The sequence below is a fragment of the Pleurodeles waltl genome, chromosome 9 (genome assembly GCF_031143425.1).
Source record: "Pleurodeles waltl isolate 20211129_DDA chromosome 9, aPleWal1.hap1.20221129, whole genome shotgun sequence".
NCBI classification, from domain to species: domain Eukaryota; kingdom Metazoa; phylum Chordata; class Amphibia; order Caudata; family Salamandridae; genus Pleurodeles; species Pleurodeles waltl.
In genome coordinates, this window is record NC_090448.1 from 1175588889 (window position 1) to 1175604290 (window position 15402).

Sequence of the window (15402 nt, forward strand, 5' to 3'; positions counted from 1 at the left end):
GAAGCACCAGCCCTGCACACATGTATGGACTTATGCACTAGAGCGCTTTCTTAGCTGTGCACTGAGTCTGAGATAGCCACACAACCAGACGAAACCAGTATAAGCTACTGTCTCTGTAGAGCCTCGTAATGCACATGGACCAGTAGAGATCTACAGAAATCAGCTAATTCGATATGAGTTTTTCTTTCTTGCTTACACTTTTCTTAACCACTACATTTGAGAGGGTTTAAGAATGGAGCCACCATCAGTGTTGTGGCGACAGTGAAACCCACTAGGTGTTAGTTTGATGTTTTAATTGACTACTGAAGAATGATCCAAGGTGAGATCCATTAAGAGTTAGTATGAGGTTTTAATCGACCAACAAACAAACAACAAAGGTGAGACACACTTGTTAGTATGAGCTTTTAATTGACCAATGAAGAAACAACAAAGATGAGACCCAGTAGGTTTTAGTATGAAGTGTTAATCGACTTCTAAAGAAACAACAAAGGTGAGACTCAGTAGGTGTTGGTACAAGGTTATAATCGACTTCCGAAAAAACAACAAAGGTGAGACCCAGTAGGTGTTAGTATGAGGTTTTAATAGATCAAAGAAAAAGCAATAAAACTGAGACCCACAATAGGTGTTAGTATGAGGTTTTACTCAGCCACCAAAGAATGACCAACGGTGAGACCCAGTAAGTATCATTATGAAGTTTTAATCGACTACCTATGAATGATCGAAGGTGAGACCCAGTAGGTGTTAGTATGAGGTTTTACTCGACCACCAAAGAATGATCCAAGATGAGACGAATTAGGTGTTAGAATGAGGATTTAGTTGCCTACCAAAGACTGATCCAAAGTGAGACCCTGTAGGTGTTAGTATGAGGTTTTAATCGACTAGCGAGGAATGAACTAAGGTGAGTCCCAGCAGGTGTTAGTATGAGTCTTTAATCGACTAACGAAGGATGATCCAAGGTGAGTCCAAGCAGGCATCAGTATGAGTCTTTAATCAACTATCGAAGAATGATCCAAGGTGAGCCCCAGTAGGTGTTGGTATGAGCTTTTTGTTGACTACCGAAGAATGATCCAACGTGAGATACAGTAGGTGCTAACATGAGGTTTGAATTGACTACCAAAGAATGAAACAAGGTAGGCCCCCAACAGGTGTTAGTATGAGTCTTTAATACACTACCAAAGAATGAACACAGGTGAGACTCAGTAGGTGTTAGTATGAGTTTTTAATTGACTACCAAAGAGTGATCCAAGGTGAGACGTAGTAGGTGTTAATTTGAGGTTTTAACCAGCTACACAACAATGAACCAAGGTGAGCCCCAGCTGGTGTTTGCATGAGGGTTTAACCGACTACTGACGAATGAACCAAATGAGCCCCAGCAGTCTTTAATCGATTGGTGAAGAATGAACCAAGGTGAGTCCCAGCAGGTGTTAGTATGAGTCTTTAATCGACTATCGAAGAAAGATCCAAGGTGAGTTACAGCAAGTGTTAGTATGAGTCTTTAATTGACTGGCGAAGAATGAACCAAGGTGAGTCCCAGCAGGTGTTAATATGAGTCTTTAATCGACTATCGAAGAAAGATCCAAGGTGAGTTACAGCAAGTGTTAGTATGAGTCATTAATCGACAAGCTAAGAATGAACCAAGGTGAGTCCCAGCAGGTGTTAGTACGAGTCTTTAATCGACTATCGAAGAAAGATCCCAGGTGAGTTACAGCAAGTGTTAGTATGAGTCATTAATCGACAAGCTAAGAATGAACCAAGGTGAGTCCCAGCAGGTGTTAGTATGAGTCTTTAATTGACTATCGAAGAAAGATCCCAGGTGAGTTACAGCAAGTGTTAGTATGAGTCATTAATCGACAAGCTAAGAAGGAACCAAGGTGAGTCCCAGCAGGTGTTAGTATGAGTCTTTACTCGACTATAGAAGAATGATCCAAGGTGAGTCCAGCAGAGGTTAGTGTGAGTCTTTAATAAACTATCGAAGAATGATCTAAGGTGAGCCCAGCAGGTGTCAGTATTAGTCTTTACTCGACTATCAAAGAACGATCCAAGGTGAGTTACAGCAGGTGTTAGTATGAGTCTTTACTCGCCTATGGAAGAATGATCCAAGGTGAGCCCAGCAGGGGTTAGTGTGAGTCTTTAATAAACTATCGAAGAATGATCTACAGTGAGCACAGCAGGTGTCAGTATAAGTCTTTAATCAACAGCTGAGGAATGAATAGAGGTGAGAACCAGTAGATGTTGGTACGAGGTTTGAATTGACTACCAATAAATGAACAAAGTCACAGGGTTTCTGCAAAAATTTGGTCTGTTTTTAAAAAGCCCTAACTAAATGCAAGTGAAATAAGTTGCATGCTGAAGGTATTGAGCCAAATACCAGCCATTATTCTAAACCACCCAAGCCCTCCTATGCTTTTTTCTACTTAAAATGTAACAAAAAAAGAATCTTCCTATTCATTCCTCCAGATCTTCAAAAGACTGTCATTGCTGCATTAGTCATCCCAAAAATTGACTACTGCGATGCCTTATATTTCGGCTCCCAGCACCGGTTATTACATGAACTTCAGTCTCTTCAAAACACAGCCGCCAGGCAGCTTTTGAAAAGTCCAGAATGTACATCTGAGTCTCAGTCCATTCGAAGCCTTCATTGGCTCCCGGTCTGGGAAAGGATACATTTTAAAGCTCTTTGTGTGGTCCATAGAGCCCTCCATTGGACAGGTCCTGAGTACTTTCAAAAGATGTTCATTTGGTACGTACCAGGTAGTACACTTAGATCTGGCTCGGCTAAATTAGTTGCTGTTTCCAGAATAAAGAAGGCGAGATGGGTGGCAGGAGCGTCTCTTTCTGTGCCTCTAAACCATGGAACCTGCGGTCCTGGGCACTAAGATCTCAGGCCAATCTGCTTCTCTTTAGGAAAGGGATACAAACCTGGTTCTTCTCTCAGGCCTCTAATTAAAGATTACTGGCCATTGCATTTGTGTTGGGAACACTAGTGTTGAGACGTCCTCAGGCATTCAAGCGCTTTATAAGCTGGTTACTTACCTCCAGCAAGTTCACCTGAAGAGGATTCACTAGAGTGGCTTACCTGGCAGGTGGCCTGAGTGGTTTTACTTCTAGTGAAATGTGGGTCTGCTGTGGTCTGGTTTGAACATCTTGGTCTGAGTTGAGAGTGGTTCTAAGGGACGGCTTCTTTCTGTGAAGTAGAAGAGCTCATGGTCCTTACAGCAGAACCTACATCTGTATGAGATGATTCCAGGGATGTCATGTGGAATAAATCTTACGGGGCTCAAATTCTGACCTGAATGAAGCGTATGATGCTGCATCTGGGCCTCAGTGATTGAAAAGACCTTAGTTATTGACATCCGACTAAGTAACACTGACAAAACAAGTTGTACAATACAGGGGTAAAGTGCAGTTTACTCACAGTTTAAGTTTGTGTTTATAACATAATGATAAATACTTTTGCATTGGGTTTGGCTTGATGGTATTTTTTCCTCCTTTGTTTGATTGTGTTTATACGTTACTTCTTTATCTGAAACATACTACTTGAACAGATGTGCGGAGGCCAAAGGTAGATTAGTGGAGAGACACAGGGAGCTGCTGAGATCCAGCTGACCCCATTCCTTGACAGGTAACATATGTATCCTCTCTGTTCCCCAACTGTGGTCACATTAGGTACATTATACAAAGAATGCATTCACTAACACAGAGGTGAGACCTCAGAATTTGGAATGTCAGCGAGAACTAAGAAGGTGAAAGGCAATCAGTGCATGCACAGACCGCTTACACATCAGCTATCCCTTATTTTATGACAGTATTAAAAGTACAATGCATAGCTATCTCCATGAGCTAGGCTCATGTTGTCCTGATGATGATCCTTTTACGTACATAGGATCGAAACATCGTCGACTATAAGCACCTTGACACTGGATTTTGATTGTAATTTGACAAAGCGCGTAGCAATGTTTGTGAAGCTGTGACTTGGAATTGTTTATTGTGTCACACAATTTTCTGCCTATGTTTGTTTTGATACAAGTTTTGTTTCCCCTGAACATTTATTCTGAATTTGATATTGTATAATAAACATGATTTTAACTGCAAGTTCAAGATCACCTAGGCATTATTTTTTGGGTCCCAGTATATTTTCTTTTTCATTGTAAGTTAGAGACCTCTGTTCCCTTAAAAATATATAATACCCTTGGTCCCTACTTATCCTTGCGACCCTTGTGTCTTGGACTCATGTTGAAGAGCAGCACCCAGTATGTATTGGTAGTGCAATTGCCACTTGTCTGCTGTGCCTTACTGCCCATGGCATGACTGATCTGAGACATTCCCAAACTCACCACCTCAACCCTTGTCCTTGCAGGAGACATTCCTTTGCACCTCACCATAAGGGAGACATCAGACCAGGGCCGGCCTGTGGTGGTGTCCCAGCCTGACAGTAATGAGGTAAGAAACTGACCCCACAGTCCACTTGTTTGTACTATTACTCTGTGATGTCACTTAATGAGGGCCTGTCTGACTGCTTGATCAGGAATACATTATAGCAAGTGGCAGAGCCCCATGAAGGTAGAATGTGGATATGAAGATTTTTTAACTTAGATCCCTCTCTAAGCAGTGAGTAGAAAAATGTAGGATGTGTAGCCATTCCCCTTGCCAACCTAATGCAAGGTCAGGTGGGCCTTGAAACTCTGTGGACCCCCCCCCCCCAAATCCCCCCCAATATTGGTAAAATGACAGAGTCTTACAGTTTAAGAAGATGTCTTCATACAGCCAGTGCAGGCAGCACTAATGGATGCTGAAAGCAGTTCTACACATCCTTCAAATGTGACCACAGGTCATGGGATGGCAGATGGCACCGTCCACACCAGAGAGGTGTATCTGGCCGTCCTCCCTCCCCTTCCCTTTCAGGATGGCACTCTGAAGTCTAGGATGGACACCTTTAATGTGGGCTAGCATTCCTACCAGACCGCTCCCGCCAATTATTATTCTCCTCTCAGACAGAGCTCCCCTACATCATTGTGATGCCAGGGCGATGAAGCAGCACACCTGGTGCCCAGTCCACTTTACATAACCTTGACTGTTCACTGGTTGGCCTGGACTAATCCTAAACCAGGGAAAGGGGTAGAAAAGCTGCTCACTCATGAGTGCCCCATAGTGGACAGCAGTACACCTTATCAGGGGGAAACCAGAGCTCTGCAGGGATTAGAAAAGGCCTTACTATACAGATCTGGGCTGTGGGGCACATATATGGTCTGCTGACCTGGGGCTCCAGCCATTCCAGGATTGAGGGAGGAAGGTAAAGGCCTTACTCCTAGCCATAGTCTGAGATATTGAGGAGAAGAGCATGTGGGATAGAACAAGTAGATGATGTAAGTTTGGTGATGGTTGTAGGCCTGCTGTATTTACAGTGGTGCTGAGACAGACAAGCACCTGCCCACCCCTTCATGTACTTTGCACCAGCTGTTTTAGCCTCTGCTGCGGTGCACACACCTCACAAGCCTGGTGTTGGCAGAGTTAACATGGCAGCACACATTGCAACAGAGGGTCCCAGCAGACGCAGCTCTGCTCATTAGAATTTGTTGCTATGTGTATTTGTGACTTCTTTTGTGCACTGTCCCACTAGGTGGACAATGAAAAGGTGAGGGATTGAATCACGCTCCATCATTTTACAGGGAGCGGCAGTCACAGTACAGTGAGTGGGGAGGCAAAGGCCATTATTTCAAAGTGTGGAAGCACTTAGAAGAAGGCTAAACTGCTAATGCTAAGCACTGCTTGGAAACTGAGCCTCTTGATAGCGCCTGTATTGCCTGCTGCAAGGAAGCAGAGGCTGAGGTTCTGGTCGTGCTTGGGGGGCTGGGCCCTGGTCTTGCTTGGGGACTGGGGCTCTGGTCGTGCTGGGGCGCTGGCCGTGCTTAGGATAAGGCAGTCAACTACCTTTACACACTTTCTAGCCAACTGAGGCCCCGGTTTGATCAAGAGTTATCTGATGGCTCCAACCCTCTTAAATCTTTAAGTGGAATTTCTATATGAAGAATTGAGAAGCATTGGTTTGAGTTGCAATATACTGATGAGAGACCTGTATCTAAAAATAAGTTCTGAACAAGATTGGAAAATACTGAAGAAAGTAATCACAAGGACTCATTCTTAGCTCTGCAATGAATTCCTAAATACAAAACCAGACAAAATATCGTCTCTACTCTTCACATCTAATAACAGCAGCAGCCTTGTTTACAATCTGATCCTGGATTCAAACGCTCTCATTAACAAGCGAGCAATGATAGAAAAAAAATGAACTTTCTGGGGTTTGCTCTGGAGTTAAATACTTTCTTCATGGTCAAAAAAGTTACACAGCCAAGAATGCTCAATGGCAACTCCATACCATACACAACCAAATGTACTTGGTCCCAACTCAAGACCTTTAGACCTTAGTAAAGGCCCTAGTTCTTTCTTGACTAGACTATAGGATTGCACTGCTCACAGGTATGTCTGAGCCAAGCCTTTCTCCCTTGAAGGCAGCAGCGAGATCTCTAATACAAAGAAGACGGATTACCTCTCATCTGTTCTGAAACCTCTGAACTGGTTCTAGTGAGCAGACAATGTATTCTTAGGACTACGTGCATTAAATATAAGGCTCTTCAAAGTCGCTCTCCATGTACCCTGCACACAAATTAAACACCCCAAGTAAAGATGGCTATTCAAGGAGCGAAGAAGCACTGACTCTAGAAATGTAAGAATTCTAGAAACATAAAACGCTGACATTTGTTCTCGAGTGCTGTCCCAGATATATGGACCTGCATTCCCACAGCCCTTTGAACAGCAGCTTCTTATCTTGTATTCAAGAAAGGGACGAAAGAAAAGAATTATTTCCTAACAAGCCATTCTGTACACTCAGGATCACTCTCCTGACTTGAGAGTATTCCATAGAACTCTGAACTAGAACAAAGAGCAAAGGTTACTTGAAATAACCCTTCCCTTCATGCAGTAAACTGAAATGATCCCAACATTTAAAGAAATGATCTTAATAATTTGATTAACCACTCTTATATTTGTACCTGCACCTGCATGTGAGGTCTAGTGAATCTTATTCAGTTATATGTATGTATGCATCTACCCTTGTCAGCACCCCTTTCAGAGGGCCGCAATGTAGGCTGAGGTTACTGCGCCCACCTCTGGGGGTTGAGACCTTTTACTCCTGATATCCTGTGGATTGACCTACTATGGATTCTGAGCAACTGGGCCAAGTGCCCCTTCAGTGCGTGACTGTAGGGAATAGCGTGCTCCAAGCAGTCCAACACTCCCTCACGGGCAGGTAGTTACAGGGGAGTGAACACGGGCTCAATCAGTCAATAGATTCGTAGAGTACTTCTTGTCACCTGTGAGGGTATCCAGGTGCTGACACAGTGCAGTTGATTAGCCAGGTCTTGGGTACTTTCAGAACTCTGGAAGAGATGGGGATGTCTGGAGATAAAAGTATAGCTTGTTCCATGTCTTCGCTGCTAGGTAGAAGAAGGAGTGACCTTTGCATCGGCTGTATCAGAAGTGGGTGCTGAGTGTTAGAGAAAGGGAAGCAGAGGTCTCAGGCAGGCTGATGGAAGTTCAGGCAGTGGTTCAAGTAGGCAGGTCCATAGTAGTGTAGGGCCTTGTATGCACAGGTCAGGGGTGTAAACTGACAGGGAGCAAGGTGAGTTCCCTGAGGTAGAGGGGTGATGTGGGCTTGTCTAAGGAGACCCAGGACGAATCTGGCTGTGGCGTTCTTTATGGTCTGTAGTCACAGAAGGAGGTGAGCTGCGATCCCTGCATAGAGAGCATTGCCATAGTCCAGTCGCCCAGAGATAAGGACCGGGGTGATGATGCATATTGATCTTTGGGGTAGCCATTTGAATATCTTAGGAAGCATGCGGACAGTAAAGAAGAAGAAGGAGGAGTCAGAGGTGACCTAAGTCATCATGATTAGATTGTTATCCAGAATGATGCCTAGGTTCCTAGCATGGTCAGTGCGGGTAGGAATAGGTCCAAGGTTTGAGGGCCACCAGGATGCATCCCATGGGGAGCTTTTGTTTCCGAAGGTCAGTACCGTTGTCTTCTCCATGTTGAGCTTCAGGCAGTTGTCCTTCATCCAGTTGTCAATGTCTGTCCTGCAGTTGTGGAAGGGGGTCTTGGTATTGGTGGTATCTTCAGAGAGGATGTGTTATGTGCCGTCAGCGATGGATATAATGTTGAGTCTGTGAGTTTTGGCAATGCTGGACAGAGGTATTCTATTAGAATGGAGACTCTATTCTGAAAACAGGATGCCACCTTTCCCGCATGTTTCCATGACTTTGGCTTATCACAGCCTACTCCACTTTCACATTTTACTGATTGATTTATGGCAGGTTACTGGACGTTCTTCCAAAAAGACTGCTTCTACTCAGATTATCACTCTGTTTACTACCAAACTACCTTTCCAGCAGCATTGCTTCCATACACACCATGGCATTTGTTACTTTCTGCTCCCCGTACACTCCTAGGCACTGCTGTTTGATTCACACAGCTTGACTTAAATTGTGGAGTTGTATTGCATCTCACTACATAGGACGTTTTTACGAAACTTCTACGTCCCTCTACTACTAGTCTAGCCTTGAGAAAGTCACCGTATGTGATGAAACACATATTGGCTGTTGTCAGTTTCTTGGAAGTTCACATATTCAGAAGAATATGTGCAGCTGGACTTGGCTTTCAATAAATCTTCAAAGCAAATCTTGGAACCTTGATCTACGGAACTTTATTTGACTAAGACTGTCATATGCACTATTGCATTTATTGTTGAGTGTGCTGTGGTATGTTTCTGTCTCGTGCAGTCTTTCCTTAGAGGACACTGTCCCGTGCAATCTTTCCTAGATGGTACGCTCTGGCCTGTGCAGTCTTTCTTCAGGGCACACTGTCCCATGCAGTCTTTCCTCAGGGCACACTGTCCCATGCAGTCTTTCCTCAGGGCACACTGTCCCATGCAGTCTTTCCTCAGGGCACACTGTCCCATGCAGTCTTTCATCAGGGCACACTGTCCCATGCAGTCTTTCCTCAGGGCACACTGTCCCATGCAGTCTTTCCTCAGGGCACACTGTCCCATGCAGTCTTTCATCAGGGCACTCTGTCCCATGCAGTCTTTCATCAGGGCACACTGTCCCATGCAGTCTTTCCTCAGGGCACGCTGTCCCCTGCAGTCTTTCCTCAGGGCACACTGTCCCATGCAGTCTTTCTTCAGGGCACACTGTCCCGTGCAGTCTTTCATCAGGGCACACTGTCCCATGCAGTCTTTCCTCAGGGCACACTGTCCCATGCAGTCTTTCCTCAGGGCACACTGTCCCATGCAGTCTTTCATCAGGGCACACTGTCCCATGCAGTCTTTCCTCAGGGGTGCACTCTGGCCCCTGCAGTCTTTCCTCAGGAGGTCCTGTCCCATGCAGTCTTTCATCAGGGCACACTGTACCATGCAGTCTTTCCTCAGGGCACACTGTCCTGTGCAGTCTTTCCTCAGGGGTGCCTTCTGGCCCCTGCAGTCTTTCCTCAGGAGGTCCTGTCCCATGCAGTCTTTCATCAGGGCACACTGTCCCATGCAGTCTTTCCTCAGGGCACACTGTCCCATGCAGTCTTTCTTCAGGGCACACTGTCCCATGCAGTCTTTCCTCAGGGCACACTGTCCCATGCAGTCTTTCCTCAGGGCACACTGTCCCGTGCAGTCTTTCATCAGGGCACACTGTCCCATGCAGTCTTTCCTCAGGGGTGCACTCTGGCCCCTGCAATCTTTCTTCAGGGCACACTGTCCCATGCAGTCTTTCCTCAGGGCACACTGTCCCATGCAGTCTTTCCTCAGGGCACACTGTCCCGTGCAGTCTTTCATCAGGGCACACTGTCCCATGCAGTCTTTCCTCAGGGGTGCACTCTGGCCCCTGCAATCTTTCTTCAGGGCACACTGTCCCATGCAGTCTTTCCTCAGGGCACACTGTCCCATGCAGTCTTTCCTCAGGGCACACTGTCCCATGCAGTCTTTCCTCAGGGCACACTGTCCCATGCAGTCTTTCATCAGGGCACACTGTCCCATGCAGTCTTTCCTCAGGGGTGCACTCTGGCCCCTGCAGTCTTTCCTCAGGAGGTCCTGTCCCATGCAGTCTTTCATCAGGGCACACTGTCCCATGCAGTCTTTCCTCAGGGCACACTGTCCCATGCAGTCTTTCCTCAGGGCACACTGTCCTGTGCAGTCTTTCCTCAGGGGTGCCCTCTGGCCCCTGCAGTCTTTCCTCAGGAGGTCCTGTCCCATGCAGTCTTTCATCAGGGCACACTGTCCCATGCAGTCTTTCCTCAGGGCACACTGTCCCATGCAGTCTTTCTTCAGGGCACACTGTCCCATGCAGTCTTTCCTCAGGGCACACTGTCCCATGCAGTCTTTCCTCAGGGCACACTGTCCCGTGCAGTCTTTCATCAGGGCACACTATCCCATGCAGTCTTTCCTCAGGGGTGCACTCTGGCCCCTGCAATCTTTCTTCAGGGCACACTGTCCCATGCAGTCTTTCCTCAGGGCACACTGTCCCATGCAGTCTTTCTTCAGGGCACACTGTCCCATGCAGTCTTTCCTCAGGGCACACTGTCCCATGCAGTCTTTCCTCAGGGCACACTGTCCCGTGCAGTCTTTCATCAGGGCACACTGTCCCATGCAGTCTTTCCTCAGGGGTGCACTCTGGCCCCTGCAATCTTTCTTCAGGGCACACTGTCCCATGCAGTCTTTCCTCAGGGCACACTGTCCCATGCAGTCTTTCATCAGGGCACACTGTCCCGTGCAGTCTTTCCTCAGGGCACCCTGTCCCGTGCAGTCTTTCCTCAGGGCACCCTGTCCCGTGCAGTCTTTCCTCAGGGGTGCCCTCTGGCCCCTGCAGTCTTTCCTCAGGAGGTCCTGTCCCATGCAGTCTTTCATCAGGGCACACTGTCCCATGCAGTCTTTCCTCAGGGCACACTGTCCCATGCAGTCTTTCCTCAGGGGTGCACTCTGGCCCCTGCAATCTTTCTTCAGGGCACACTGTCCCATGCAGTCTTTCTTCAGGGCACACTGTCCCATGCAGTCTTTCTTCAGGGCACACTGTCCCATGCAGTCTTTCCTCAGGGCACACTGTCCCATGCAGTCTTTCCTCAGGGCACACTGTCCCATGCAGTCTTTCATCAGGGCACACTGTCCCATGCAGTCTTTCCTCAGGGCACACTGTCCCATGCAGTCTTTCCTCAGGGCACACTGTCTCGTGCAGTCTTTCCTCAGGGGTGCCCTCTGGCCCCTGCAGTCTTTCCTCAGGAGGTCCTGTCCCATGCAGTCTTTCATCAGGGCACACTGTCCCATGCAGTCTTTCCTCAGGGCACACTGTCCCATGCAGTCTTTCCTCAGGGGTGCACTCTGGCCCCTGCAATCTTTCTTCAGGACACACTGTCCCATGCAGTCTTTCTTCAGGGCACACTGTCCCGTGCAGTCTTTCTTCAGGGCACACGGTCCCATGCAGTCTTTCCTCAGGGCACACTGTCCCGTGCAGTCTTTCCTCAGGGCACACTGTCCCGTGCAGTCTTTCCTCAGGGCACACTGTCTCGTGCAGTCTTTCATCAGGGCACACTGTCCCGTGCAGTCTTTCCTCAGGGCACACTGTCCCATGCAGTCTTTCCTCAGGGCACACTGTCCCATGCAGTCTTTCATCAGGGGTGCCCTCTGGCCCCTGCAGTCTTTCCTCAGGAGGTCCTGTCCCATGCAGTCTTTCCTCAGGGCACACTGTCCCATGCAGTCTTTCCTCAGGGCACACTGTCCCGTGCAGTCTTTCCTCAGGGCACGCTGTCCCCTGCAGTCTTTCCTCAGGGCACGCTGTCCCGTGCAGTCTTTCTTCAGGGCACACTGTCCCGTGCAGTCTTTCCTCAGGGCACACTGTCCCGTGCAGTCTTTCTTCAGGGCACACTGTCCCGTGCAGTCTTTCCTCAGGGCACACTGTCCCGTGCAGTCTTTCCTCAGGGCACACTGTCCCGTGCAGTCTTTCCTCAGGGCACACTGTCCCGTGCAGTCTTTCTTCAGGGCACACTGTCCCGTGCAGTCTTTCCTCAGGGCACACTGTCCCGTGCAGTCTTTCATCAGGGCACACTGTCCCATGCAGTCTTTCCTCAGGGGTGCACTCTGGCCCCTGCAATCTTTCTTCAGGGCACACTGTCCCATGCAGTCTTTCCTCAGGGGTGCCCTCTGGCCCCTGCAATCTTTCCTCAGGGCACACCAGTGCTTAATTTGTGCTTGATGTTTTCAGTGCCGAGCACCGGCACTTATTTTTGAGGGCCGGGGCTTATTCTTCTGCCTCAAGCATTTTGTTGCGAGCAAAAGACACAGCTGGGAAAGACGACTGAAGAGAAAAACGAAAAAGCGTCACAAAGGGAGAAAGCTGCAAGAGTGATTAAAGGGGCAGGGAGTGGCTTTATATGGATTGAAGAGGCCCGAGATGGCTTCGGGATTACGCCGCCTCAGTATTCCATGTTCACACATTTAATTGCAGCAACCGCATGTTTAAGAGGAGGACTTTGGGCACCGGCACCTTTTTATTTTCAAATTAAGCACTGGGGCACACTGTCCCATGCAGTCATTCTGGCTGTGCAGTCTTTCCTCAGGATTAGTCTGCCCGTGCAGTCTTTTGTCAGGGTGCACTCTGGCCCGTGCAGTCTTTCCTCAGGATTACAGTCTGGCCCATATAATCTTTCTCCAGAAGTACAGTCTACTCCCCATTTCACTATCTACAGAAGAAGAATAGAGCTCTTTTGAGGATGTTTATATCCTGTTTTAGCAGCCATGGCCGACTGTCCTCCTCAAAACAGGCCGTTGTGTGTTGCTTCTACTGGACAGCTGCTCTCCCCGACATGTAAAAGACTTCAGCGCAAAGCTAAGGACTAGTCTTTTTGGGTAGGAGCTTTATAAGACTCACAGAAAGGGGCGCAGCCAGGTAGTGTGAGAGACACCAGTGCAGTCACTCACTTAGGAGACTGTGTTACACTAAATTATTGGACATCTTGTTGATAGCGACTTGTGTAAATTTATTTGTGTTAGAATGATGGGAACCCTCTGGTTTTAGGGGCAGTTGTGGTGAGATGCAATGTTGTACACTGCACACCCTGATCCCCCAACCCCAGATGCTGTTATGAGGTTCACAATTACTCTTCACAAAATCAAAATAATAGTTCCATTAGCTACTGAATGTTGTCTTTATTACAAGATTGTTTAAATGTGTGCTAATACCATGATAATATTAGGGATTCTGTAATCCCTGTACAAATTCACGTCTCTAATTTCTTTATAATCTGTGACTTGTGAGGTACTCAGTGGCTGATTTTTTATTTTTTTTAAATAAAGTCAGAGCTTGGCTATATATACGTTATTATTGTTGAGTTCGGCCGTCACAATGCTTGCTGCCAGAACCCGCAGCAGTGAAAGGCAGGTGAGGCCACAGAGCATAACTGAAGCAGATGTTTAAACCAAAGAAAACAGAAGTTTGCTTTTATTTCTTCTGCTTTAATTAGCTTACAATGAGAAACAGAGAGAACATGTTTATTTTTTGCACTTATTAGATAGAGGAAAGTTAGAATCTTTCTGCATGTTTCTACACATTCTGAGCTAGTGCAGCTTTTTAAAAAAAAAAAAATAAAAAAAAACACCTGACTTGTTGCCACAAACAACTGGCATGTTTCCGATGTGTTTAATTTTGAAGTGTAACTTTTATTTGTATTTTACTTCTTTGCAACCATGCTCACTCTTTCAGATCAAAGAGCTACGCACCAAGGTTTTAAGTGGTTTGTAAGACAGGTGATGGTGTGACCATGTATTATAGAGGATGAAGTACTCTCTGGCATACATGATAAGGATATTGCAAGCCACCTCACAGTTGCAAAATCTTATAAAGGAACTCGGCCTGTGGCCTCGTTCCTTTATATAGTTATGGAACTCCTCTGTGACTTGCAAAACCCATATAATGTATGGCAAGGGGAACTTTGTCTCTGTCCCTGTATCTCTGTCTTTGAAATAGCAATTAGGATCGTCTAGAACTATGCTGAACTCCAGTATTAAGCCCTGTAGGGGATAGATCATATTTACTATGTGGAGGAATTACAGATCAGAAGGCGATGACAAGGAAGAGGGAATTACATCAATAGAAAACATTAGAATACAATGAGTCTAAAATCAAAGAGAACAGGAACAATGCAAAATAAGGTAAATCAATAGAGAATACAAATAAAGGGAAAAGGCACCAAAAGAAGGTAGCAATGTAGACAGTGTGGGGGGGTAAAGCAATGAACTACTAAATAATTATGCAGACAAAAGAAGGATAAAGGAAATTAAATACAAAATGTGGGAAATATAACCAACTAAATTGTAAATTGAACAATATATGGAAAAAAATTAGAAGAAATAAAACCATATACGGAAAAGACAAGGTATAACAGAATAATAGAACGGAAAACCTAAACATGGAGCTTGACTAAAACTGAGGGGAAAAACAGGGGAATGGAAAAGTGAAAATGATGGTGATAGAAAGGGCAGTTGTGTCCTATGATGGGGGTTGTGTGGATCCTCTTGTCTCAATGAGGATATATAAGTAAATAAGATTGAGCAAAGGTGCAGACTAAGCAGTTTCCCCCATTGTTTTATCATTTCAGGCCAAGGCTTACCTGAAGATTGCTGCAGAGGTTGTACGGAGGTTGTCCTGAATAAGGTGGTGTCCTTGCCTCCAGATGGATGGGGTAGCCTGGGTCCCCATAAAGCGCATTGATGCCACAGCACCTTGCTGGCTTGGAAGCTCCTTTGTGAAACTGAAAACAAGAAGGGGGCTTGTGAGGGTTTTTGTAGAGCTGGAGGCCAGGCTCATGTCTGCTGTGGCCAGGACTGTGGGAAGGCTCTTTTTCCCACCTTGTCACAGAGTTACAGTAAGTGGTCTGCAGAGGAGGTTGGGTGCCTAGGAAGAAAGAGCTCAGCCAGTTGGCCGGCATGAGAGGGTGGTCACTGAAGGAGCAGTAAGGGACAGGATGTGGACCCTTATCTTTTCCTCTTGAATGGTCAGACCACATAACTCCTCTGGTTGTGGTGACCACTCTGTCAATGGAGAGTCCACTAAGGGACCCGTGGGAGTGCACCGGTCACAGGTTTGAATGTCTAGATTCACTATTTCAAGTTTCTGATGCATAAACTGATGATGTTTCATTTTTTGTTCTAATGCTTTGTATACAAATTGTAATTATTATAAAATGTCCTTGTCACCTGTAATGAGAAAGTGCATTTGTAGTGCTTTTGTTCTCTTGCAGAGGGTATGACGGGTGCATGTTTGAAACACGTTGGATCAGAGCCTGAAAGAGGACTGGTGTGGTCTAAAAGTTCTAGGCCAG

At 46.4% G+C, this 15402-nt stretch overlaps 1 protein-coding gene across 2 annotated transcripts in view; it reads left to right on the forward strand.

The window, feature by feature from the left end:
* Window positions 1–15290, forward strand: part of NUBPL (NUBP iron-sulfur cluster assembly factor, mitochondrial) — a 78786-nt gene extending 63496 nt beyond the window's left edge. Inside the window, exons 10-11 of one of the 2 annotated variants that reach the window (XM_069209092.1) lie at window positions 4358–4440; window positions 14680–14862. In XM_069209092.1, coding sequence (XP_069065193.1) covers window positions 4358–4440; window positions 14680–14730 — 134 coding nt within the window. In that variant the 3' untranslated portion in view covers window positions 14731–14862. Of the gene's footprint in view, window positions 1–4357; window positions 4441–14679 lie in introns of both variants that reach the window. The other variant, XM_069209091.1, reaches the window with a different exon arrangement.
* The last annotated feature ends 112 nt before the right edge of the window (window positions 15291–15402 follow it).